A 24,422-nucleotide genomic window follows, 5' to 3' on the forward strand; every position below is an offset into this window, starting at 1 on the left:
CCACTGCATTCAGGGCAAACCCCCAGTCCTTCCGTGGCTCAGAGGCTCTGACTGGGCAAGCCCCTGCCCACCTGCCTAGTCCCACAGCCCGCCACTCTGTACTCTGCCCTTTCGAGTGCCTTCCTACCACAGGGCCTTTGCTTATGCTCCCAGCTCTGCCTGAAAGCTCTCCCCCACCCTCCCTTCTCTTGTTCAGCTCCTACTATTCTTCCAGGTCTCTGCTCAAATGTCATGTCCCCAAAGAAGCCTTCCCAAAAGTATATCCTTTGTCCTCTCATGGAACCTTGTCCTTTGCCTACGGAAGACTCTTCACAATTACAAGGAATAATTTTTTTTGGCTCTGTGTATGTTTGTGTCTGTCACCAGGACAGGGTCTGTGTTTGTGTCATCAGCGTGCACTCCAGGTCCCTAGCACAGCGCCTTGCACACAGTAGGCTCTCAATGCATGTTTGTTGTGCAGGGGTGGGGGAAGGAAGGAACAAAAGCCATAAGCAGGGTCAGAGAAAGCAGCAGAGAGGTGAAAGAGGACAGTAGAAGGGAGGAATTGGTTCCCTAGGAGGCTGTGGGTGCCCAGGCCAGCTCTGACACTGCGGGATGGCCGCACAGCCTCTGTGCTGATTGCCCACAGGCGGGGCTCCTCACATGTGACCCTATGGCTGTGTCCAGTTGTCCCCTCTTGGCCCCTCACAGGCTCCATCAGCATCTGGGTACGCACGGCCCAGGGAGAGACACTCTAGCACCAGCCACCGTGGGGAAAGGAGCAGGCTTGCTGGCCCCGGAGTCCCCCGCAGGGCTGGCACTCTTGCGAGCTTCAGTTCCCTCATATGTAATAAAAACCTGGGCAATGGTTGGTACTGCTTCGGATTGAGAAGGAGAAGTCATCACACACTTAGGGAAGCACTGAGATACTCAGCGGATGGGGGTCCAGAGGGAGCTCCCCCCTGGCTTTAGGACCCTGTTGAAGTGGAGTAGGCCCAGAGGGGTAGAAGGCCCCACAAGCAGGAGGCAGAAAACCAGTTCTTTCTCACTGGGGGCGCCTGGGGCAGGTGCCTTTATCTCAGTTTTGCTTTCTGTAAAATAGGGCAGTTGTGCCCCAGCAAAGACCAGTCAGAAAAATGTGATATGTTTCACCTTAAAGATGATCAAAGAGGAGAGATGGTTGTTGACAGTCCTGGGTGGAGGTAGCAGGGGTGGATCTGGAAACTCTCAGTGATCTCATTGGGGGGCGGGGATTCTAAGTGCCAGTAGATACTGCAAAATAAGAGCAGCGATGGGAAAGGGTGCCAGACGAGGAGAGGGGGAGGAGGTCACAAGCAGGCTGCAGTTCAGACTAGGGAGTGAGTGAAGGATCCTGGGGAGCCTCGAGGACGGCATGATTCCAGGCTGACGGTCACCCCTGGGGTGCAGGTCCATTGGAGCAGGCCTGCTGCAGAGAGCACAGCCCGGCTGGCCAGGCCCTGCCGGGAAGGCACGCAGTGGTTCCCTGGGGGGAGGAGCAGAAGCGCCAACCAGCAGTGGTGCTGCCCCCTCCTGCTGCTGGGAGCCTGCTGCCTGCCAGCTATGGCCACTCCCCACTTCTGGGGCCCTGTCAGAGAGTGGCAGAGTGGAGGGAGTCCTGAGAGGTCACTTCCCCCATGCCCAAATCTCCAGGGGCACTAGTGCCTCTCCACCACTCAGCACAGTTTCCTCCCTGCCACTGGGGGTTTTGCAGAAATGTTGAGATTTTCCCTAGCTTTTGAGAACTCCAGGACACCTCCTGCCCACCCAGCAGTGATGTGCCAGGTGGCAGTTGAAGCAGGAAGGCAGGAAATGCGTGTGTCGGGGAGGGTGTCTTCTGTCTCCGCCTCCATCAACCCCCTTCCTCAGCACCACTGCAGAAGCAGCCCCTGAGAGCCAGGGACACATGTTCTCCCAGGAGCTGCTGCCCAGGGGCCCATGAGTTGCTGGGCATATTTTGAAAGCCTCCACCTGGACCAAATCCCCTCCTACTTATCCCGGCACACAGCTCGGCCATTGGTTTCCAGTTGCTAAGAATTCCCTGGAGAGCTTGTGACTCCCAGCCCTGGCCTCCCAGCAGTCTAGTCCCAGATCTGGGCGGGTTCAAGAATCTATTTTAACAAGCTGCCTTGGTCCTCGAAGATGTGGGATGTAGAGACTCTCCAGCCCCATGGGCCAAGTGTCCTCCTATGAAGCCCTCCCCAACCCTGAGGCCTAGCCCGATCTATTCAGTACCCCCCATTCTGTGGGCTGGCGTTTCCATCCCAGTCCTTGACTCTCAGGCTCCAGGCTCATTACTGGAGCTTTTAGCCACAGCCTCGAGCGAGTGATCGGGCTGCGTGTCACCTGCGAAGGGCTGGAAACTAGGCCATCGTGCTTGGCTGAACAGATCTGCCCTCTCCCTGCTGCTCACTGCCTCCCTCTCTCTCTGCTGCCTCCCCACAGTGCTCGGGCCTCCCAGCACCAGCCCGTCAGTGTGGTGTGAGCATTGGGGCAGAGGGTGCATGGACAGAGGCTCCAGAAGGGATGCGGATGAGGGATACAGGGTGCCAGGAATGGGCTGGGGTAGACGGACTGATGGGGCAAGTCCTGGGCAGCAGCTGGATGCCAGATCAGGTGACCAGGGGTCATCCTGGGGTCCTCTAGGGAGACAAGCCTGTCCATCAGGGCTGGTGAGCCAGGCTAGGGCCCATTGCACGGGAGCAGGAAGGCTTGCAGGAGTCGGGGGCTGGGGGCTGGGATGAGAGGGTGCCAGGTGGCTGCCCCCTGCTCTAGGCACAGGCCCACCCTGCTCAGTCTGCACATTTTCTTCTTGCTTCATCTCCTCTTGTGTTTCTCTGTCTCTCCCTCTCCACCTCTCTCTCCTTATCCTCTCTGTGTCCTCCCTACCTGTCGCCGTCTCCTCCCTCCCACTCCTTGTGTCCTGGCTGGAGCTCCTGTTCCCCACGGGCATGACTGCGCTGGTTTGCCGCCTCTGTCCACCACCGCTGTGTGGCTCAGTCATGCTCAACTCATATCTCCTGACACCGCTAGGCTGGGGGCACTCAGATGGCCCCACGGTGCTACCCTCAGAGTCCACATGCCCGCTGAGGAGGGCTTGGTGGGGAGTGACAGGAGCTGCCGAGGAATCAGAGTGGCCTCCCACGGGGCTGGACCTGGAGGCCTTGACTGCCCACCTGCCCCTCCCCAAGGTCCAGACTGACATCGCCAGCTCCCATACTTCGACCAAAAGCTCGTGTCCCTCCAGCCCCACCCTCTCCTGCCCACCACCCAGGCAGACAAGCCTGAGAGAAGGCTGCCCTCTGCCCACCGGTAGGGATGGGGAGAGGGGAGGAAGAGGACCTCTGCAGCCCTTCCTTCTCAAGGGGTCCCAGGTAGTAATGGTCTCTCCTCCCTGTTCCCCTGAAACAAGTCAGGGAGGCAGAGTCCCATGGGCCCCCAGGCCCTGACCCCCACTGTGTGGCTGTCTCCCTTGCTTTCTCCTAGAAACTGGCAAGAGAGCCAGGGTTGAGTAGGAACCTTTGAGTCTTCTGGGCAGTGGGCTTAGCACGGGAGCCTGGACCATGGAGGAAATGGGTCCTGCTCAGAGCTCAACCCTCTGCTCACACATCCACTCAGAGAATGTTTCCTGAGTCCACTGGTGTGCTGGGCACTGAGCCATGGGCACGCCTCACCCTCTGTGGGCCAGTAGGCAGCCATGACCAGGTGCGATGCCCATCACAATCCTGTGGCAGAGTCCTCTGGGGATGTGGACTGGGTGTACTGACCTGGAGAGGGGAGGTGGAACGGAGCATGGGTGCAGAAAGGGGAGAGGGTAGCTCCGAGAGCAGTGTTGTCACGTGTGAGCTCCTATGATTCTCAGCAACTTGAGGTCTTTGCTGGGCTTTGCAGGGCCCAGATTCCAGCCTCTCTGCTCATAGCACTGGGACAGGGCACCCAAAGGAGGGTGAAGCTGGGTGAGGTGGGTGCAGGGTGGCTCCTGGCCCAAGACCCTGTGGAAGGAGCAGCCTATGTAGAGGAATGAGACTGTCCAGTGGGGACGACTAGCACGTGCTGCCCATGCACTGAAGGGGACATTCAGAGGTGGAAGGGCCCTTGGGGAGCAGGACTCTGACCTCCCCCCTTCTCAGAAGAAGAACCTGAGAGTCCAAGAGGTGAATTTGTGACCCAAAGTCACCAGAAATTTTGTGGTAGGTCAAGGCCCAGAGTCTGGCCATGTTTGTCAGGCTATTCCCTCCAACGTTAAACCAATTTGTCATTTACTCTTGGGAGGCCACGACTTCCTCTGTGAGCTGGGGGCTTCTTAATGGGGACGTGGGCTTGCTCCTGTCCTGGGTCACCAGGAGAACTGGGAGGGGCCTGGGAGGAGCGGGCGGAGAGTTCAGTCTGCCGAGCACCAGGTGGGGGACGCAGACTCCTAATGGGCAGGAGCTGAAGAGTGTGTTTTATCATTCGCATGTTAAACCTCAGTTTGCTCTGAGGTTGCGTGGAAGGGATGAGGGATTTGGAGGCGGGAGGTCTGCAGCCCCATGGCCTTGGCCCACCCGCTAGCCACTCTGGGCCTTGGGTGCTTGGCTCGGAAACGGAGACCACAGCCAGCCACGGGGCTCTTGCCCTAGAGGGAAAAAGAGAATCCTCTCAGGTGACCAAAAGGAGCCCCCTGGGGGTGAGTTGGACCTGGGAGGTGGGCGCCAGTGCCCTCCTGCAGGGTCACAGGGACCGAAGCCCTTCTCCCACCCACCTCGGGTGGGCTGTGACTCCTTCCTCGGCTGCAGTCAGTTGGGGGAGGCCTAGGGGCCAACCTCTCATGACCAACCCCCCACTGAATTCAGCTGCGTGGTGGACGAGATGGACTTCTCCAGCATGGAGCTGGACGAGGCCCTGCGGAAGTTCCAGGCGCACATCCGCGTGCAGGGCGAAGCCCAGAAGGTGGAGCGGCTCATAGAAGCCTTCAGGTGGGACCCCTCCCGCAGCCCCGCTCCCCTCACACAGCCTTCAAACACAGGCCTGGGCACAGGGAGGGCGCCCCATGGGGGAAGTGGAGCGCTGGGAGGCTGGGGGACAGTCAGGTGCTGGGGACAAGTCCCCTGGTGAGGCAGGAGGGGTGGGCTGGACAGAAAAGAGGAACAGGAAGAGAAGGGACAGGAGCCCCAGGGAGCTCCCAGCTGGAGCAGCCCAGCCACAGACTGTGCGCACTCTCTCAGCCCCAGCAACAGCGAGTCTGATCCGGGTGGGGGTGAGGTGACGCCCGCCCTGTCCCTTCAGTGGGGCAGAGGGCCAGGCTTTGGGGAGGCCACCATCCACAGGCTGAGGGGGCACCTCCCTGGACCTACAGCCCTTAGAGTGCTGGGGCGCGGGGAGGCTGGCCAGGCCTTCAGCACGCGCTGTGTCCCCCACAGCCAGCGGTACTGCATGTGCAACCCCGAGGTGGTGCAGCAGTTCCACAACCCCGACACCATCTTCATCCTGGCCTTCGCCATCATCCTGCTCAACACGGACATGTACAGCCCCAACATAAAGCCTGACCGGAAGATGATGCTAGAGGACTTTATTCGAAACCTGCGAGGTGAGAGGGGACAGAGGAGGCGGGGCCTCTGCTCAAGCCCCCTTCTGATCGGGGCTGGTTCTGTGCGTCTGAGCCGATTGTCACCCCAGTGGCCGAGGGCGCTGTCTGCTGCTCTCCAGGCCTGGCCACACAGAGTGGCCTGGGGAAGTTCCCTGCATGCGGGCATCTGGGGAGTTTCTAGGAGCCACTGCTGTTGCCCCACACCAAGCAGCCAGCGCCCCTGGCCATGCCCCTGGCCCTCCATGGCACAGCTCTGTTGATTGACCTCAGGGCCCTAGCACCATAGTCGGTTCTCAGGTGATACCAGCCCTTACTGCCTCACAACTCATGGGAGTTTCTGCAGCTTGGGTCCATGTCAGTGAGCCTTGCAGATAACAGCGCTGTTGCCAGCTTTTCTGATTGATATAGTGCCCCACCTGGCAGGGAACAGGACAGAATGGACAGGTGTGATATGTGCTCAACTGATTTTTTTCCTTTTGAGCACTTTACAAATCAAAGTCATACATAAGCATAATTTAATAAAGTCAAATAATTCTATAAGGCTTACTATAAAAACAGTCCCTCTCTCACTCTCCTTCCTCAGAGGCAACCACCTTCAACTTTTTTGCTGTTTACTGTGTTTCCTCTATACTACTAAGTAACATGCTTCTGCTGCTTTTCTTTGGCCATTCCTCTTTTAAATTATTATAAAATATATACTGCAAGGTGTGTAAATCAGAGCCTGTGAAGGTTTATACTCCTATACACCTATGTGATCACACCAAGATTTAGACATTCATCATTTCCATCCCCAGAACATTCTCTCATGCCCTGCCCAGGAGTACCGACTCTTCTAACCTTCTGTCACCACTCATGAGCTATGCCAGCTCCTGAACTTCATACAAACAAGATTATAGAGTGTATATACTTTGTGTCTTATTTTTTTTTCAATGCTATTTGTTTTTAGGTTTTTAAGTATTCTCTATTAATATGTCTTCATCCAGGGAGGTTGCTGTAACAAAATACCACAGACTGGGTAGTTCATAAACAACAGACATTTATTTCTCAGTTCTAGAGGCCAGAAAGTCCAAATTCAGGGCACTGGCAGATTCAGTGTCAGGTGGTAGCCTGTTTCTTGGTTCGAGCTGACACCTGTCTGTGTCTCTGGCCCTGGTGGAAGGGGCCAGGGAGCTCTGTAGGGTCTAAGTGCAATAATCCCACTTGTGAGAGCTCCATCCTCACGACTTAAGCACCTTCTAAAGGCCCCCTTCCTAATACCATCATCTTTAGGGTTTGGATTTCAACATATGAATTTTTGGGGCAGGGAACACAAACGTTCAGTCCATAGCAATTTACCTCGGCACAATATCAGGATTTAGCCCTTTCATCCACCTTCCCCAGCCCAATCCACTAAAACTACCCTGTAGCCCCACTCTCTCAGGATACCTGTGGCATCATTTTTGTGACCTCAGTCATTTATTTTACTAAGACTAGGTAAACACCATCCAAAGCTGAGTCTTGAAGCATACAATGATCACAAAACAAATCCATTCTATTTCTTTCCTTGGAGCGAATACTTGCATTCTTTTTCCATTGTGTAGCCCTCAGTGTAACTGCCACTCCAAACTTTCCACCCTAGGTGTCAAGGTCCTCTCAGTGTGTTGAGCCCCTGGAGACCCTCCATGGGTTTCAGCTTCTTGCAGCTGTCTCTCCTGGAGCCTCTAGTCCTGCCCCCAGGTTGCTGGGCCAGCTTCCCAGCTGTTGTCCTGGGATCTCCACCACCATCAGGGATCCCATTCACCTTGCCCCTGACTGACTGCTTGCTTCCTAGATTTCATAGTTTCTTCATTTTCAGTTCACTTCCAGAGAAAAGGTACACTGGAGACAAACTTTTTGAGAACTTGTGTATCTGAATATATGTTCTTCTATTTTCACTCTTGATTGGGAATGTGGCTGGGAATAGAATTCCAGATTGGAAATATTGAACTTGGAATTTTGAAGGCATTGCTCCACTGTCTTTTAGCTGACAATGCTGCGCTGCCAGTCCAGCTCCTGACCTTTTGCATGTTATTTTTTCTCTCTCTCTGAAAATGTGTAAGTTCTTCTCTTTGTCCTTTGTGCTCTGAATTTCATGTTGGTGTACCTTGTTATGATTCTTTTTAATTGAAGTATAGATTTACAATATCCTATTCACTTCAGGTATATGTCATAGTGATTCAGTATTTTTACACATTACGAAATGAGCCACATGAGAAGTCTAGTTCCATCCATCACCATACAAAGTTATTACACTATTAATGATGAGATTCCCTATGCTGTGCATTATACAACCCCATGACTTGTACCTCTTAACCCCTTCACCTGTTCCACTCACCCCAACTCCTCCCCCACTCTAGGAATCCATAGTGTTTCCTATATCTATGGGTCTGTTCAGGGATTTTGTTTGTTCACTTGATTTCTTTTTTAGATTCCACATATAAGTGAAATCATATGGTATTTTTTCTTTCTCTGTCTGACTTATTTCACTTGACATAATAACGCTAGGTCCACCCATGTTGTCAAAGATGGCAAGAGATCATTCTTTCTATGGCTGAGTAATATTCCACTGTGTATATGTGCCACCTCTTCTTTGTCCATTCATCCATTGATGGACACTTAGTTTGCATTCCTATCTTGGTCATTGCAAATCGTGCTGTGGTGCACATGGGGGCGCAGTTACCACGTTGGATTAGTGTTTTGTGGCTGTGGTTCTCTCTTCATCCTTCGTGCTAGGTGCTGGACCGTCCTTCAGCCCGGAAACACATGTCCTCCAATTGTGGGAGTTTGTCTTAAATATTGTTTTTCTTATCATTTTGCCCTCCATTTTCTCTCTACTCTTTTTCTGAAACTCCTACTATTCAGAGGTTAGATCTCCTTGTTTGAGCTCCTAATTTTTATAGTTTTCTATCTACCATCTTTGTCGTCATGTTTGATTTTCTTGAAGATATCTCTTAGCTTTTCTTTTCTCCTACTTTTTCACTTCTGCTGTTATATTTTTTATTTTCCATAACTCTTTCTTGGTCTCTAAATGTTCCCCTTTTATAGCATTCTAATCTTGTTTTATAGATGTGATGTCATCTATATATCTCTGAAGATATTCATGATAGGTTGTCATTTGTTTCCATTTCTCCCTGCTTACCTCTGTTTATTTTGTTTCCTTTTCTGTTTTTTCCATATTTTTTTCTCTTTCATGTTGCAGATTTTCCATGTATAGTTGGTTGTTCATATTTAAGAGTAAGCCACTAAGAGGCTGATTAAAAACTTAGTATGAGTGGGGGTTGCTGACTGATGGGCTTTCTCATAGGTAGGCTGACTGGTGCTGATTTCATCGAGCTGTTTCACTAGGGGACCCCTACTGCAGTATCTTTAGACATTTTCTCTTGTGCTGGTTGACTCCCCAGAATTGAGATGTCCATTCCATTACCCAGAGGGTCTGAGTCTAGCTGCCAACATTCTGAGATCTTTGTGGGTAAATAGGTTGAGGTGGTCTCTTGACACACAGACTGCAATGCCATCCCCAGTTTTCAGCACAGACCCCCACCTTTGGCTGGGCTTGGGGTCCCCCAGCTCAGAGTTCCTGATTCATCCTTTTCCAAGGATCAACCCTCAGTCTTCTGCTGGAATGGGGAAAGGGACAGAGAAGTCTAAATGCTTCTGAGACTGATTGTCAACCTATTTTCCGGTTTCCAGCCCACCTTCACCCACACGTTCAGGGATGCTTATTGCCCCCAGTGCCAGAGCTCTTTGGTGGTTCTGTGGTATGTTGAATGACTTCTAACCTCTCTGCTTGCTTCAGTTTCTACTTCCTCAGGTTTGCTAATCCATCCATTTATTCATCTCCTTTCCAGGTGCCTTGCCCCTCCCCCAGTTCTCCTTGTCTTTGTGGGTGTATGCCTCTTTTTAAAAAATCCTTTTTACCAGGATATTCAGAAGGAGTAGAGGTATGCATCCTGCTATATTTAACTGGGAGCCTCTGTGTATTCAGTCTTGATCACTGTTCTTTCTTGCCCAATCCCAATTTCTTTCAGGCCCCTGAGGGTGCTGCATGGCTCATTTGTCCAAGCTTAAGAGCCAACCTCAGAGGAGGGAGAAATGAGGTCAATACAGAGAGTTACTCATAGAAAGTGTAAGGTCCTCTCAGCATTTGGGAAAACTCCCTTGAGGAGGCTTGCCCAAGTTGCTTTATTTTTTAGTTTTCTCCTCTTATAAAAGAAGTATATGGTCATTAAAGAAAAATCCAGAGAAAGTAGAAGAAACTTTTTTATTGCCTCTGTTTCTACCTCCCAACAAAGGTGTGTTTGTGTTGGTATGTTTGCTGCTGGCACTCCCTGTTGCCAGAGTTTGATCACTGCCATGGAGCACAACTTGGGCGGAGGTCTCCTCACCTGCATGGTGCTGGGGGTTGCCTGCTCCTCCTCACTTATGTCTGACTCCCCCCACGCTCCCAGTGGGGAAAATCTTGTCACCCATTCAGCAATTAATCACTGGGACTCTGCTCTCTACAGGAGGGGAGGGAGGGCCTGAGAGGGGAACAAGACGAAACATTTTCAAGCTGCTGTCCTGGTGGGATGGGGCTGGGTAGACAAATATGGGGAGGATGAGAGGACAGCAGAGGCAAAGGCGCCTCGCCTGGGACACGAAGGCTGGAATGTGCAGATGAGGGGTGAGGCCTGGGAGTTTCTGGTTATGGAACAGCAGGAGATGAGATGATACTGGGGCCGTGTTACAGGACTGCTGGTGCCTGGCCAAGGAGCTTGTCTTTAATTTAATGTGTGTGGGGAGACAGCCTTTGAAGGCTTGGAAACAGGGGCAGGGCAAAATCCAGGCACCCTTTAGGAGCATGAGTGTGGTAGAGGCTCCCACCTCTGATGCTCCCCTCCGCCACCTCCGTGCTTCCCCTTCCTGCTCTTTGTAGGCGTGGATGACGGCGCCGACATCCCCAGGGAGCTGGTGGTAGGCATCTATGAAAGGATACAGCAGAGGGAGCTCAAGTCCAATGAGGACCATGTCACATACGTCACCAAGGTGGAGAAGTCCATCGTGGGCATGAAGACGGTAAGTGCCCCCTGCTGAGCTGCCCCCACCCGTGGGCCAGTCCCTATTGTGGGGCTGCCCACTGCAACGCCTGCCTCCTTCCCTTCCTTCCTGACATCTCCCTTCTTCTCCTTCCCTTTCAAAACGCTTGGCCATTGTTTGCTCACTTCCTAGTTTCTGAGTGCCTCCTCTGTGCTGTGCACTGCACCCCTGGCCTAATCTCCTCATTGCCTCTTTGTATCAGCTCCCACAGCAGGAGAAACTGAAGGGAGATGTCAGGAAAGACTGCCCACGGGACCAGGGTGGAAGCATCTGGATGCCAGATGGGAGGTTTTTGATGAGAGGGATCGTGGGCTTCTCAGATGGTCCTACAGAGTACAAGACAGCAAATAGGCCAAAGCAGGCTCTGGATGGGGTGTCTCAAGCCCCTGGGGTGCCCCTTAGTTGTGACCCATGTCACAGGCAACATGTTCCAAGTTTGCAATGATTTTCAAGATGAGCATTCCTATAGTTTACTACTCAACTTGTATGTCAGCAGAGGCTTTTGATACCACATAGATAAAGGGTGAAGAGCAGGTTCTGGTATCTGTCTGCATTTCCTCCTCCCTAATGGCTCAAAGAGCAGTTTGGGGATGTCATCCAAGGCTCTGCTGTGGACTCTCTGCTCTGTCTGTGCAGCGACTGCCCTTTTCTGCCCAGAGCACTTCTTGCTGAGGCCTTAGCCTCTGTCTGGACTGCAGGCACCCCGGGGGCAGATTCAAGGGGCCCCTGTAATGCCCTGCCCCCTGCACACTTGAGTTTGAGTGTGCAGTAGAGGACAGTGTGGAGGCGTCCTCCGGCAGGCTGCAGCCTGAGACGTAGGGTGCCCTCAGGAAGGTCTTGGAATGAAAAGGGTTGACAGCAACTGGACTGGAAGCATCTGGAAACTCCTCTCAGTTTCCTCCCCATCTCCTCATATCCTCCAGCACAGTAAGCCCCTGTCCTCCAGCCTTGCTCCCTAAGACGGTGACCTGCTTTGTAATGACCTGCTTTGAAGGACAGAGGAGGTTTAGGGTCAGGTGTAGGTCCTGCAATAGGACCCTGGGCCTCCAGCTGCTCTTCTGGAAAGTGGAGCTGGGGGTGGGGAGGATGTGAGCTTGGGGCCCCACTGAGCACCCCCCTCCCCAGGTGCTGTCGGTGCCCCACCGCCGCCTTGTCTGCTGCAGCCGGCTCTTTGAGGTGACGGATGTGAACAAACTGCAGAAGCAGGCGGCGCATCAGAGGGAGGTATTCCTCTTCAACGACCTGCTGGTGGTGAGTGGGCCGGGCAGGGGCCCAGACTTCACCCCGGAGCTGTGACTGAGCGTGGGCTCACCCCTCTCACAGCACCTTCACATCACAGGGCGCAAGGCAGCTCAGGCACACACGGTCATTCCTGCTTTGTAAGTTTTGGAGCTGAGGCAGTCTCATTATTTGTCCATGGTCCACAGTCATGGTGGAAATGCACTAGATCCCAGATCATCTGCCTTCCCAGGTCACAGGAAGCAGGGGCAGGGGCGGGGCAGAGATGTACTTCATGTCCCACAGCCTGCAAGGGACAGTGGGCCTGAGTGGGGCACGGCTGTCCCTGGGCCTGGGGGTTGCTGGAGAGTGTGTGTGTGTGTGCACGTGTGAGAGTGGCATGTGTGTGAGTGTGTATGAACACTGTGTGCACCCTTGTAGGTATGGGTGAGCCTCTGTATATGTGTGTGGGTGCATGTGTGAGCACATGTGTATTGTGAGGGTATGTGTGTGTGCAAGCACTGTGTGCACATTTAAGTATGTGGGTGAGTTTGTGTGCAGATGTGTGAGAGAGTATGCATGTGGGCATATGTGTGAGCATGTGTGTGAGAGCATATGTGCATACATGCATCTGTGGGATACTCATTCTTTGCTCTTTGAAAATAGGTACGCATTTCACAATGAGTGCCAACTATGTGGCAGGCATCGTTCCGAGTGCTGGGGACAGTGGTGAATGGGATTCTGTTTCTGTCTTTCCCTCGGATCCCATGAAGGGAACCTAATGATCTGCTCTAAGGTCCACTTTCCACCGAGTGATCCTCCCACAGTGGCCTCCTAGAGTGCGAACGAGGCCCTGCATCTGCTGCACAGCAGCCCCTGCCCCAGCTTCCCCAGCTGGGCGAAGGCAGTGCACACTCCTCGCCTGCTGGCCTGCAGGACCTCTGCACTCACCTCCCTCTGCTCCTCTCCTCAGCTGCTCTGGTGCCCTGGCCCCACGAGCTACCTCCCTTGGCTGCCCCCCATTCCTGCCTCTGCTTCTGCTGGAGAAGCCCCCACATGCCTTGGCCACCACCTCGCTCACTCCATTCAGGTCTCCACTCAGACGCCCCCTCCTCGCAGAGGCCCTCCCTGTCCACCTTGCTGGCTGCCTATCCCCTCGCTGTCTATTCCTTTCTCCAGTTCATTATCTTCCAAACACTTATCAGTTTCTGAAAGTACCTTACTTATCCATTTCTTTACTTTGTTTTTTGCTTACTATGCTTTATTGATTGACCAATTGATTTCCACCCTCTGGCTCTCCCCACACCCCTCCCACGGGGCACAGCCAGTACCTAGAAGGTGCAGAAGAAGTATTCACATATTGAGCTAGTAGCTGACTGAGCTTTGATTTCAGTAAGGGGAAGGAGATAGAAAATAAGAAAACAAAGAAGATATCAAATTGAGACAAAGGTGCCGTGAAGACAGTTAACAGTGTGGTAGGATATAGAGTGATGGGTGTGAAGGTGGATTTGTTTATTTTGTTTCTGTTTGTTTTTTAGCTAGAATGGTCAGGGAAGGAATCCCTAAGGAGGTAGCATTTAAGGTCCAAGTGATGAGAGTCATTCATCACTGCAGAAAGCTGAGGGGAGAGTTGTGGAAAGGGAATGGCATATGCAAAGGGCCTGTGGTGGGTCTGAGCCTACCTTAGTCAAGATACAGAAAGCAGGACAGTGTGGTTTGAACATAAAGCCAGAGTAAGGCAGGGACTAGATGGGGTGGGGCAGGAAGTGGGCATTGGCTTACTCTAAGTGCCGTGGGAATAGCCACCAGGAGGTTTTATGGGGTAAAAAACTGTATTTTGATATAGTATATGTTTACATACATGCATATATCTGAGTGTGTATGAACATGTCCTAAGTCTACCAGTGTGCATGTGTGTGCATGCATCGCTGCATGTGTTTACTCATGTGTTCACAAGTATACCTGGGTGTTCATGCATCCAGGTGTGCACACGCATGTGCACACACATCAGTGCTATCTCCCTCTCTTGGACAGATTCTCAAACTCTGCCCGAAGAAGAAGAGCTCTTCCACGTACACCTTCTGCAAGTCCGTGGGCCTGCTGGGCATGCAGTTCCACCTCTTTGAGAATGAATGTGAGTCTCAGTGGGCCCAGAGATGTGTCAGAGGGTGGCTGGGGGAAGTCGAGGGCTGTAGGGAGGGTGGAGGGGCAAGCACCCAAGGCCCCAGCTACCAGCCATTTGGGGCTGGCCCTACCCTGGCTGCTCTGCTCAAGCTCTTGGGGGCCTGGGGTCTGGTTTCCAGATTACTCACATGGCATCACCCTGGTGACCCCGCTCTTGGGCTCTGAGAAGAAGCAGGTGCTGCATTTCTGTGCCCTGGGTTCTGATGAGATGCGGAAGTTTGCGGAGGACCTGAAGGAGGCCACCGCTGAGGTGGCAGAGCTGGAGCAGATCCGGATAGAGTGTAAGGGCACGTGGACCCCTGGCTGGGTGGCGGGCTCCCGCTTGGCGTGGAACCGGGTCTGCTGTGGGCAGGCGTGGCCCTGACGCCCTGCCCCACCCTGGAGTGAGTGTGGGGTGAGTCCAGGGGCCCCTGCTGTCCTGGACCCACCCTCTGCCCCTGCACCGTCTCGGCCCCACATGCATGCACAACCCTCTGTGCTGCCTCACAACTAAAGTGAGGGACCCTGAAGTGTGCACACACATGTGCACATCTGGCCAGGCCATGGGGCTGCATGTGGGCCCCTTGGAACCCAGGACTCTGCTGCATTTGACCAAGACAGACCCATGCGCACACTGAGGCACGCAAACCAAAGTGGCCAGGCCAGGCCCTCCTTTCCCCACGAAACGGCCTTGGACAGGTTGTCCCTGGTCTGGTCAGGTGTACCCATGGCGTCGTTCCCGATCTTTCATCTCCTTTCATCTAGCATAGCCCACCACTCCACTTTTTTCATAACATGTCTTCTTGAAGAATCCAAGTGGTTTCCTGGCTCCTCTGCATCTTGGAGTTGTCTTTCTGCTCTTCTAAAGAATGCCTTGACCCTTGCCAAATCAAGCATTTTAGAAAGTATGCAGGCCCCTTTGTATGTCTGGGTGGTTTACTCATTGCTTTTGGGTTTAAGAAAAGAGCAGCGATGGCCTGCAGCCCGTGCCCACTTGCAAGCTTTCACTGCGTGGTTTCAAAGAGCCTTACATGGAAGAGTGAATATGGATGGATTCAGGAACTAAAACAGAAAATAAAAGTAGACTTTAGGTCTGCCTTACATGCTCACTTGGTTGGAAAGTATTTCTGAATTAATGTAAATCCATTAGGCAATAGGAACAGCAGTGGGAGTTGTCAAGCAGGCGACCAATATGATGGGGAGGTGCTCTTTAATCCATGTTCTTTGAGCATCGACTGGTGCTGGGCAGTGTGTTCACAGTGTTCACAGCAATCTGCAAGGTAGATATTTGTCCCCATTTTACAGATGAGACTTAGGGAGTTAAGGGCATGTCTAAGTCATGCATATTGGAAGCAGGTGAGCCAGCACTTGCATTTAAGTCTATTCTGAGGTTCATGTGCTTTCCACTCTGAGAATGAGAGAAGAAGTTGTGTTTATAATTTCCTAAGAAAACAACAAAATCAGGTTAAAACAACCTCCCGCCAGGTGACTCAGGCAAGTGCCTGGTGGAGGGGGTGTAAATTCCCTTTCTGTGCTCTGTTGGCATCCTTGAATCCAGCAGTGTAACTAACAAACCCCTAGGGCTGGACCAGCTGCTCAGAGACGCCACCTCGGCTGCTGACCTTAATCATTGTCAAGGACACACCCTGGAGGGCCCCACCTCTCTCACTGCACAGCCCTGGGGAGCCATCCTGAGGACAGGCCCCAGCATTGCTGGCAGAGGCTCCTTCTCCCCCATCAGCCTGAGGGCACGGCGTCGCATCCCTCCCCACATTCCTGAATCTCTGCGCCAGGAAGGGGCTTTCTTCTCCTGTTGTCTGGAGGGCCAGGAGCAGGGAGAGAGGCTCCTGTCTTACTCTTCAGGTGGTGAGAAAGGGAAGGAATGGCTGAAGAAAGGGGAAGCACCGGTCAGGGAGGCAGTAGGAAAGGAAGTAGAAAAAAGAAAATGTAAAACAGCGGTAAGAGCTGCCGTTTGTGGAGCGCCTGTTATGTGTCCAGCATGGGCTGAATGCCAAGCCTACTACATTTCTTAGTTCTTGCCACACTTCCGACAAGTAAAGAAATTGTACAAGTAAAGAAACCGAGTCTAATGGAACTTAAGGACACTGTCCAAGTTCGCAGTAAGTGACAAAACAAGATTCTCACTGGGTTCCTCAGACTTCTTGCTGGACATTACCATGCTGATTTCTCCAAAGCCAAGACTCACGGGAGGAACAAGTCTCAGTTCAAGAATAATTATTAGTATAGATTGATGGCATGATGTAGTGATCAGGACAAATTGTTCTGCCTTGGGGGTTTGTAGTCTGGTGTCCCTGGATTATAGACAAGTAGATGGAAAGTAGGGGGGCCCAGGGGAGTAGCTCTGATAAGAGGAACCTGTTAGGTCTCCCGGAGAAGAGAAACTGACGGAGTGATTTGGTAGTGCCTGTCGGTTCTCCAAGGATGGTGCCTGGCAGCTTGCGCCGAGGGAGGAACAAGAAGGACCAGGTTTCCAGTCTAGTGAGGGGAGTTAAAGTTGAGTACCAAGGCAGATGCCTGGGCCAGTGCTGGGCAGCACCCACAGGTCCTGGGTGCGGGGGACCCCCTCCTGGGGAGAGCTCTGGAAACCTGGGGCAGACTCTGTCCCACGGATGCCGGGTGGGAGGCTGGGCACCGCCAGCTGTGCCAAGTGATTGTAAGAAAAGCCACAGCCAGACCTTGTTCTAAGTGCTTGAATGTATTTCCTCTTAATGACACTTTGAAATGGGCCCGGCTTCCCCACAGGTGAGGCACAGAGAGGTTAGGTGACCTGCCTAAAGTCACACTGCCAGCAAGTTTTAGAACCGGGACTGAAACCCAGGTGTCCACTGCATTCTCAGTAACCTCTTCTACTGCCTCTCTGACATTCAAGCAGGTATTAGCATGCCCACATGCAGAGGGAGAAACTGAGGCACTCTCGGCTGCTTCACTGCCCTGAAGTGGGATGCCAGGGTGCTGGATTTTGTAGTGTGTTAGGGTCCCCTGCCCTGCCTGCTCGCTCCTCACGCCCCACCTCTGTGTGGTTGAGGCCAGGGCTTCCCCCTGCTCACCAGCCTCTCGTCCTCCAGGGGAGCTAGAGAAGCAGCAGAGAGCAAAGACACTCTCCTTCAGGTCCACCGGGGCCCAGGTGGACCCACAGTCCAAGCAAGGATCGCCTACAGGTGAGCCCTGGCTCTGCTTAGAGGTCATGGACGGCCTGGTGACGCGGAGGCCCCCCACCGCCCCCAGCCTGGGTTCCTAGGGGGTGGGTGAGGGGAGTGCTCCTTCCAGGCTGTATCTTTCTGCTGAGGACCTCCCTCCAGGTTTAGCCACCTGGGACTTAGAGTGGGAGTGAGGAAGGCCAGAGAAGCGTGTGAATTCACAGACTGCACCAAGGCCAGAATCCGTATGAGACTTTACCGGCCACCCCAGGGAGCTGGGCCACAGCCCGACACCCTGGCCCTGGTGGGGAGGCACCCTGCCCTCCAGCACCTTTGACGCCTGCTGGCTCACCGGGGAGACTAGAGGTGTGGGAAGGAGGCCCACAGGAGACAGACTTGCTGTGGACACGGGATCAGAGTGAGAAGAGGGGTGGTCAGAGTGTCTGCAAACCCTGTCTGCCCTGTCAAAGTCTTTCCCTAATGAGCTGTGAGCACCCTCTCATCCCAGCCAGAGTCAGCCCTCCCCCAAATCCAGATAAACCCCCAGAGCCAGCTTCTTAAATGGGTTCTTCATGCTGAACTATTCACTCCCAAAGAATCAAGCCAGCTTCAGCTTTTGTGCCACCTTTCGCCCTATGCTCAAGACCTGCTCCCTTCCTCCCGTGAACATCCCCCCACCTTTCCACTGCCCACCTCACCTTGCTCCCCACCTGCAGGGGGCTCAGGAAGCGTTACCTCAGCCCCACCCCACCAGTCCCAAACGGAACAGAGCTGGGAGGGAGGATGGCACAAGGACTGATCCTATCCCAGCCAAACCCCAGCAGACCAGCCAGAACTGTTTACCAATTAATTAATGCAGCCATTTATTCTACATTAACAAACACTTTCTGAGTGCTTGCTGTGTGCCCCCTGCTAAACACTGGAAAGCCAGGGCCCCAGCCAGACAGCAGCTTGAGCTGAGACATTCCACCGGGTTTCAAGCTAGTGGTGTACAACCCTCAGTGCAGCCACAACGCCGAGATGCTGTGACTGACATCGCAGGCCTGGTCGCTCAGCTGGGAGATGCGAGTCATTTTCCAAGCAAGACTTAGGGGCTCCTTAGCTACATGGAGAGTCGCACGATGATGTCATCTGCATGTGGGTTTGACCTGCCGTCACCCACTCAGAATTCTTCACCCTGCCTATCAGCCGGCCCCTTCATTTCTGTAAGGTCACAGTACAGGGACCACTGCTTATTTTCACAGCTGTTTAAATGCCGAACCTTGGCTGTGACTGATGCCCTGACGTCCCACCCCATTCTCTGCATCCCAGCCTGTCTGTCTGGAAAGCTGTATCCCCTGGTCAGGTCATAGGAATGTCTCCAGGGCCTTGCCCCTCAGTTGCCTCCCTGGCAGGGCGCTTCCAGGCCCCAAACCCCGCCCAGCTCCCTCCTGGCACACAGAAAGCAGAGGGCGGTCTCAGCAAGGGCACTGACACTCCCCTGCCCGGCTGCATCGGGGTTGCTCAGGTGCCTGGGGTGGGTGGGAGCCGGGCTGACAGAGCCGGAAAGAGTCACCAAGCCGTCCCTGGGGGCCTGCAGAGGCTTGGTGCTGTGCCAGGCCGGGCAGAACGCCCCAGCAGCAATTACAGGGCACTTTTCAGCTCTTACATGTGCCAGGCCTGTGGTGAGCAAATCCTCACCACCCACTAAGCAGCAGGGAAAAGAACCAAAAAGGGACCACAGCCCCTCCCTGTAGGAGCCCATGATTGGAGATAAATTAACACAGTGCCCAGGGACACACCATGGTGCCTCCTTGCAGTTCTGGGAACCGAGAACCAGTGCCACCTCCTAAGCAACCTTCACAGTTCACATCGGGAAACTTTCTCATACGAGGAAAAATGGCAGAGATCTTCTAGTCTGTGGAAGCTCAGAGAGGCACAGCACCGTGCCTGAGGTCACACAGCTAGGTGGCAGAGCTGGGCTCCGACCGGCAGTCCGGCGCTGCTGGGCTGCATCTCCCGCAGGAGTGGTGAGGCACCGTCTTCTGCCCACCAAATAGTTGCTGGGAGAGGGATTTGCTTGGGAGGGCTAGAGAATGAACAAGCCGTTTGCTTTTTTCATTCAAAGCCAAAAGGGAAGCTGCCCTGGGGGAGAGGCCTGCGGAGAGCACGGTGGAGGTAAGTGTAGGCCTGGTCACCCAGGTGAGTGGTTCTGTGCCCCCAGCTTGTCCTTCTCACCATCTCTGTTGTTTCTCTTCTCAGGTATTAATCAATGCCTCCCCAGCCCGACTCACCATTTTACCAATTTCAAGAGATACAATTAAAAGTTACTGCTAGCATGAGTGATGTCACTGCCCCAGTGCCTCCTTAAGGAGCAGCGCCTCTGTCCCGCCCCGCCCCGCCCTCTGCCCAGACAAACCCCTGCCAATGAGCCTGTGGCGCCCCCATGGCAGCCTGCCCCTCATGCTCCCCTCGGTCTGCTTCCCAGCAGACTGCTCACTGGTCCCCAGGACTTTCTACATCAGAGAACCCAATATGCCCTCCCCAAGGGCTCCCTCCCACCCTCCAAAGAAGGGAGCCCAGGCCCCTCCAGAGTACCCCTGCCTTAAGTCAAGACCCAGGGAGATCACTTCCAGGATGGACCCTCCCCTCCCAGGTGCCCCCTGGGGAAGGAGAATCGAGGTGGGGATGGTGGAGTGTGTGACTGGGTACATGGGCTTCTCCCCGCAACAGCTGGTCTGTTGGAAAGCTGACCATTGGATGGGGATGTGTGCAGGAGAAACTGGAGTGTGGGAGGGTTATTAGGGATCTTCCTGGGGGGGAGCTGCTATATCTGAAAACTGTCCATGTTGGAGGGAAGGGGGTGCCCATCCCTATGCCCCTGAGGGCAAGTAGTGGTAGCAGCTGATCCATGCCAGGCCCCCAGGTGACACCTGGGAGGGGACACAGGTTGCCCCGGCCATCCTCTCTGAGGCCCAGGCCCCCCACTGGCTTCCTGCACCCCAACGAGACCCCCTCCTTCTCTGCCAGATCACCAGGGGATACCTCCTGCCCAGCACCCCCCCAGGCTAGGGGATCCCTCACTTGGAGTCTGAGGGGAGCCCTGCCCACCAGCCTGACTAAGCTTGGAGAAGCCCCTGGATGCCCCAGGGGAGCCCCGTTTTTTCTCTCTCCCTACGGCCCCCACTCCCCCACACACCTGTGTCTGGAGGAGGCACCTTTACATGGAGGAGCTTCCTGCCCCAGCAGCTGACAAGTCCCCAGGGTGGGTATTCCATCCCCTGCCCACCCCCACCCCTCATCTTCCTGCAGCCGCCCATTCTCTAGCCTTGCAGATAAACACAGGAAGCTTTCAGCCCTCTGGCTCCTTCTGCCAGCCCTGCCCACCCCTCAGCCTGACCTGCCTAGGGAGGACAAGCGGTCTGGCGGCCCTCCCACCCTGCCAGAGGGCAATGTGGCTATCTGCAAGGCTGCCACCCCAGCTAGCCCCAGGGCCCTGCCAGCCAGCCTCTGCTCCCCTGCACAGAGGCAGCCCTGCCTCCCTGGCCTCTCAGCTGGACCCGAGCTATTGTCCTCTGCCCTCTCGCCTCACTGCCTGGTTGAGCCCCCGTGGCAGGTGCTTCTCCATCTTCTCTGAGCTGTTCTGACCTGCTCCTCATGCTCCACCCCCTCTCTCTCTCTCTCTCTCTCTCTCTCTCTCTCTCTCTCCTTTCTTTCAACATCAGGGAGGTGAGAAGGGGGTCAGAATGAGAAAAAGTGCTGCTGTCACTTCCTGCTTTTCACTTACTGACCATTAAAGAAAAAGGGATCCGGGGTGGGTGGGGAGAAGGGAGGCACAGACAGTGGGGGGTGTCAGGAAGAGGAAGGTGAGGGGGTACTGCAGGATGAGACCGAGGCTGTGGGCTCTATGGGGCAGCTGCAAGGTCTGGGGAAGGGAGCAGAGGCCTGTCCCAGTGTCTCAGGCCATTTTCTCCTGGGAAAGAACTCAGAATAAAAGCAGGTGGGGAAAGGAGCCGGTCTCCTCCAGCAGTGGTGGATGGAGGTCTTCTGCCTGAAGGAGGACCACAGAGGAAGGTGGGCCCCCACCATGCCCTCAGCCCGGCCTGTGTCCTGGCAGGGCATGGGGGTGCTCAGGGCTGCTTCCTGTGGCTGGGGGAACCTTAGGCCCAGAAGATGCTGCTAAGGCTGAGAATGAAGAATAAAGCCTCCCACAGGCTGAGCACCACAGTGGGGGCTTGTGGGTATTGAAGGGGCAGGCGAAGAATGGGCCTGGAGACCTGCAGACAGGGAAGCGGCCTACTGGGAGGACACAAAAGGGGCAGCTTCTGCCAATAGATAGGGTCGGGACCTGCTGGTTTAGGGCTCTCAGACAGTTTGGGGCTAGGCCATCCTGGTCTAAGCCTGGTGATCAGGTCGCCTCTCCTGCAGCCTCGATTTACCTCTCTGTGCTCTGATCAGCCTATCTGGGTGGTGGTGACGAGGACAATAGGAAGCGTCCTGCTGTGGGGAGAAGGCTCCCAGCCTCCCACAAGGGCCCTGGTGCTGGAAGGGGATTGTGGTATATCCCATCCGCAGGCTAGAGGAGTAAGGAATTAAGCCCTCTCCTTCCAAAATCCTCTAGCCTCCCTTCCTCTCTTTTCCCCCACCAACCTGCTACCAAGAGGAGCCAGGCTAGTTCACAGTGCCCTCTGTGGGCTGAGGGAGGGCGCCACCTCCTCCTGCCCACCCAGGGTGGTGAAGGTTAGAGTTCTTTCTCAGTACCCCTCTTGGAGCTGGACAGATTTAACCAGAGCCTGGGCTGGGCCAGAAAGGCAGCCGGGGACCTGATTTTGCCTGACTGAGCTGCTCTTCAATGCATGGTCCTGGCTCTGGGGAGTCTGGGAGGATGGGGGCGGGGAGGTCCAGATCACCGCTGCAGGGCTCCCTGGCGTTCTGGGGTTCAGGTGCCTTTGTGATTCAATAGTGATAGGCTTCCCCTCTAACAAACTTGAAAGGCTCAAAGATACATGACTCTGTCCCTTTGTCTGTCTAGTCACCCTGGGCAAAGACCTTTACCCTTGCTTTTCAAGCTCAGAGGTTGGTGAAGAGAGAGGTAGGGAGAAGCTTATCCATGGTCCAAAGCCCTCCAGCAGTTCCATGAAATCAGATTGCAAAGCTCTGCAGAACCCTAGGCCATTGGTCTAATGGCCCATCTCACAGATGAGGAGACTGAGGCCAGGAGCTCTGAGGCTGCTCATGGCTGGTCTGACACTACCCAGGGTCAGTACCTCTGCTGGACAGCCAGGCATCTTCTAGGTGGCCCGGAAGATGGAGAGAGGGTCAAGGTGAGGGCTGTGAGAACCTAGGGGCACAAGAGATGCTGAAGGCGGGGAGGCTCACAGTAGCCAGTCCCAGCAGCTGGGAATTAGTCTTGTAACATTTCATGCTTCTCTGGCTGTTTCTAAACTAGGTGTCAATTCACAACAGGCTTCAAACGTCCCAGCACAGCTCCGGGCTGGGGGCCGAGAGGGGAGCGCCAGCACCACTGCCAGACCTGCAGCCTAGCCCCTTGAGAGAGCAGCCCCCACCACTGCCACCGCCACCACCCACTCCCCCCGGGACCTTGGTGCAGTGCCAGCAGATTGTCAAGGTCATTGTCCTGGACAAGCCCTGCTTGGCCCGCATGGAGCCCCTGCTGAGCCAGGCCCTCTCCTGCTACGCCTCATCCTCCTCTGATTCCTGCAGCTCCACACCCCTGGGTGGCCCAGGCTCCCCTGTCAAGGTCATACACCAGCCTCCGCTGCCCCCGCCCCCACCCCCCTACAACCACCCACACCAGTACTGCCCACCCGGCTCCCTGCTGCACCCGCGCCGCTACTCCAGCGGCTCAAGGAGCCTGGTGTAGACTGCCCCACTGCTCTGCTGTCCCAGGAGAGCTGCCCGAGGGGCCCAGGGCCGCCCCCAGCCCCCTCACTGCCCCTCGGCTCACTGCCCCCCACCCTCTGGCACAGTGCGCCCCTGGTCACCCATCACCATTGTTTCCCGAGAGAATCTCAACCCTGGCCCCTGGGTTCGCCTCACCCAACCACACTCAGTCCAGCACCTCTCCCCTGCCCTGCAAATCTGGGACACCACCTCACTCTCCTGGGCCCTATGCTGCCGGGCACAGCCAGGCCTCCTCTTCCTCCTGCTGCCATCTGGCCACCTGGATCCCACACTGAAGGGAGCAGGAGTCAAGGGCCTAACCAGCTTCAGGCCCAGGCCTGGGCCAGAGGGTGCGGGGCAGCACCCACGCACTGGACAAGACAGGGCTCTGGTTCACTGCCCAGCACCGGGGGCCATGCTGGGCAGAGAGGGACTGGCCTGGGGTCCCTGGAGGGGCCAAGTCACGGGAGGTGTGAGGAGGGGGCTTTCTCTGCTGCCCCCACCCCACAAGCCTAGCAGTCTCAGGAGCTGCACCTGCCTGCCCAGGGATGTTGGCTGCCCTAGCCACACCTTCCCCTCCTCCCAGGACCTACCCCTGCTTTCTCAGGAGCTGGGGCCCTGTCCGCCCAGGGCTGCCCAGACTTTAGGAAAGCCTCCGGAGAGGAAGGGGGGGAAGGGGACCACTCTGCTCTCTCTAGGTCAAGTCAGCAGAGCCGACTAATTGTGAGGTCATCTGTCTACAAAACACGCCTTTTTAAAGAGTTCCTTGGTTCTCTAGTCCCAAATAACACCCAGCCAATGCAGAGTGCACACAGGAACACAGCAGGGAGAACCAGGTTCTTCTAATGTGAAAGTGGAAGTGGGGAGATGGGACTGTGACTTGCCAGGGGTAAATGCAGCCAGCAGGCATAGGGTCTGCACTCAAGTCAGGGCTCCCTCTTGGGTGACTCCCGCAGGGATTTGGATGCAGAAGTGGGCAGGACAAGTAGGTGTTCCAGCTCTCTGGCTGTCACCCTAAGCCAGCCCTACAGCCTTTCAGTCCCCCCGCAACCCACCCCTGTCCCTGAAAAGCACCAGACCGCCTCCAGCAGGGGGACTGAAAGAGTCCCTGCACCCTCAAAATTGCAAAGGAGAGCCAAGCAGGACTCACTGAACACCCCAGGGCCAAGCTGAATCAGAGTCAGTCTGTACGTGGCCTGCCGAGCCTTGGCAGCCAGCCTCAGAAGCCACAGGGCAGTACAGCCTCCCCAGTCATGGCCCTTTCCCGAAGTGTTTGTCCCCAAGCCAGGCCGTGTGCCCCAGTTCTGAGCCAGCAGCTCATTGCTGTCCTTTGTTACGATCGC

The 24,422-nt window shown here is 54.9% G+C and overlaps 1 protein-coding gene across 5 annotated transcripts in view; it reads left to right on the forward strand.

Annotated features, from left to right (window-relative positions):
- Positions 1 to 24,181, forward strand: part of IQSEC3 (IQ motif and Sec7 domain ArfGEF 3) — a 106,743-nt gene extending 82,562 nt beyond the window's left edge. For 2 of the 5 annotated variants that reach the window (XM_037001588.2, XM_017663605.3), the window contains 9 exons: positions 4,830 to 4,952; positions 5,397 to 5,563; positions 10,497 to 10,636; positions 11,783 to 11,908; positions 13,910 to 14,009; positions 14,179 to 14,340; positions 17,125 to 17,217; positions 19,304 to 19,353; positions 22,625 to 24,181. In XM_037001588.2, coding sequence (XP_036857483.1) covers positions 4,830 to 4,952; positions 5,397 to 5,563; positions 10,497 to 10,636; positions 11,783 to 11,908; positions 13,910 to 14,009; positions 14,179 to 14,340; positions 17,125 to 17,217; positions 19,304 to 19,353; positions 22,625 to 23,059 — 1,396 coding nt within the window. In that variant the 3' untranslated portion in view covers positions 23,060 to 24,181. Of the gene's footprint in view, positions 1 to 4,829; positions 4,953 to 5,396; positions 5,564 to 10,496; positions 10,637 to 11,782; positions 11,909 to 13,909; positions 14,010 to 14,178; positions 14,341 to 17,124; positions 17,218 to 19,303; positions 19,354 to 19,437; positions 20,441 to 22,624 lie in introns of all 5 variants that reach the window. The other 3 variants (XR_005056840.2, XR_005056841.1, XM_073222665.1) reach the window with 3 other exon arrangements.
- The last annotated feature ends 241 nt before the right edge of the window (positions 24,182 to 24,422 follow it).

The sequence above is a fragment of the Manis javanica genome, chromosome 15 (assembly GCF_040802235.1).
Source record: "Manis javanica isolate MJ-LG chromosome 15, MJ_LKY, whole genome shotgun sequence".
NCBI classification, from domain to species: Eukaryota; Metazoa; Chordata; class Mammalia; order Pholidota; family Manidae; genus Manis; species Manis javanica.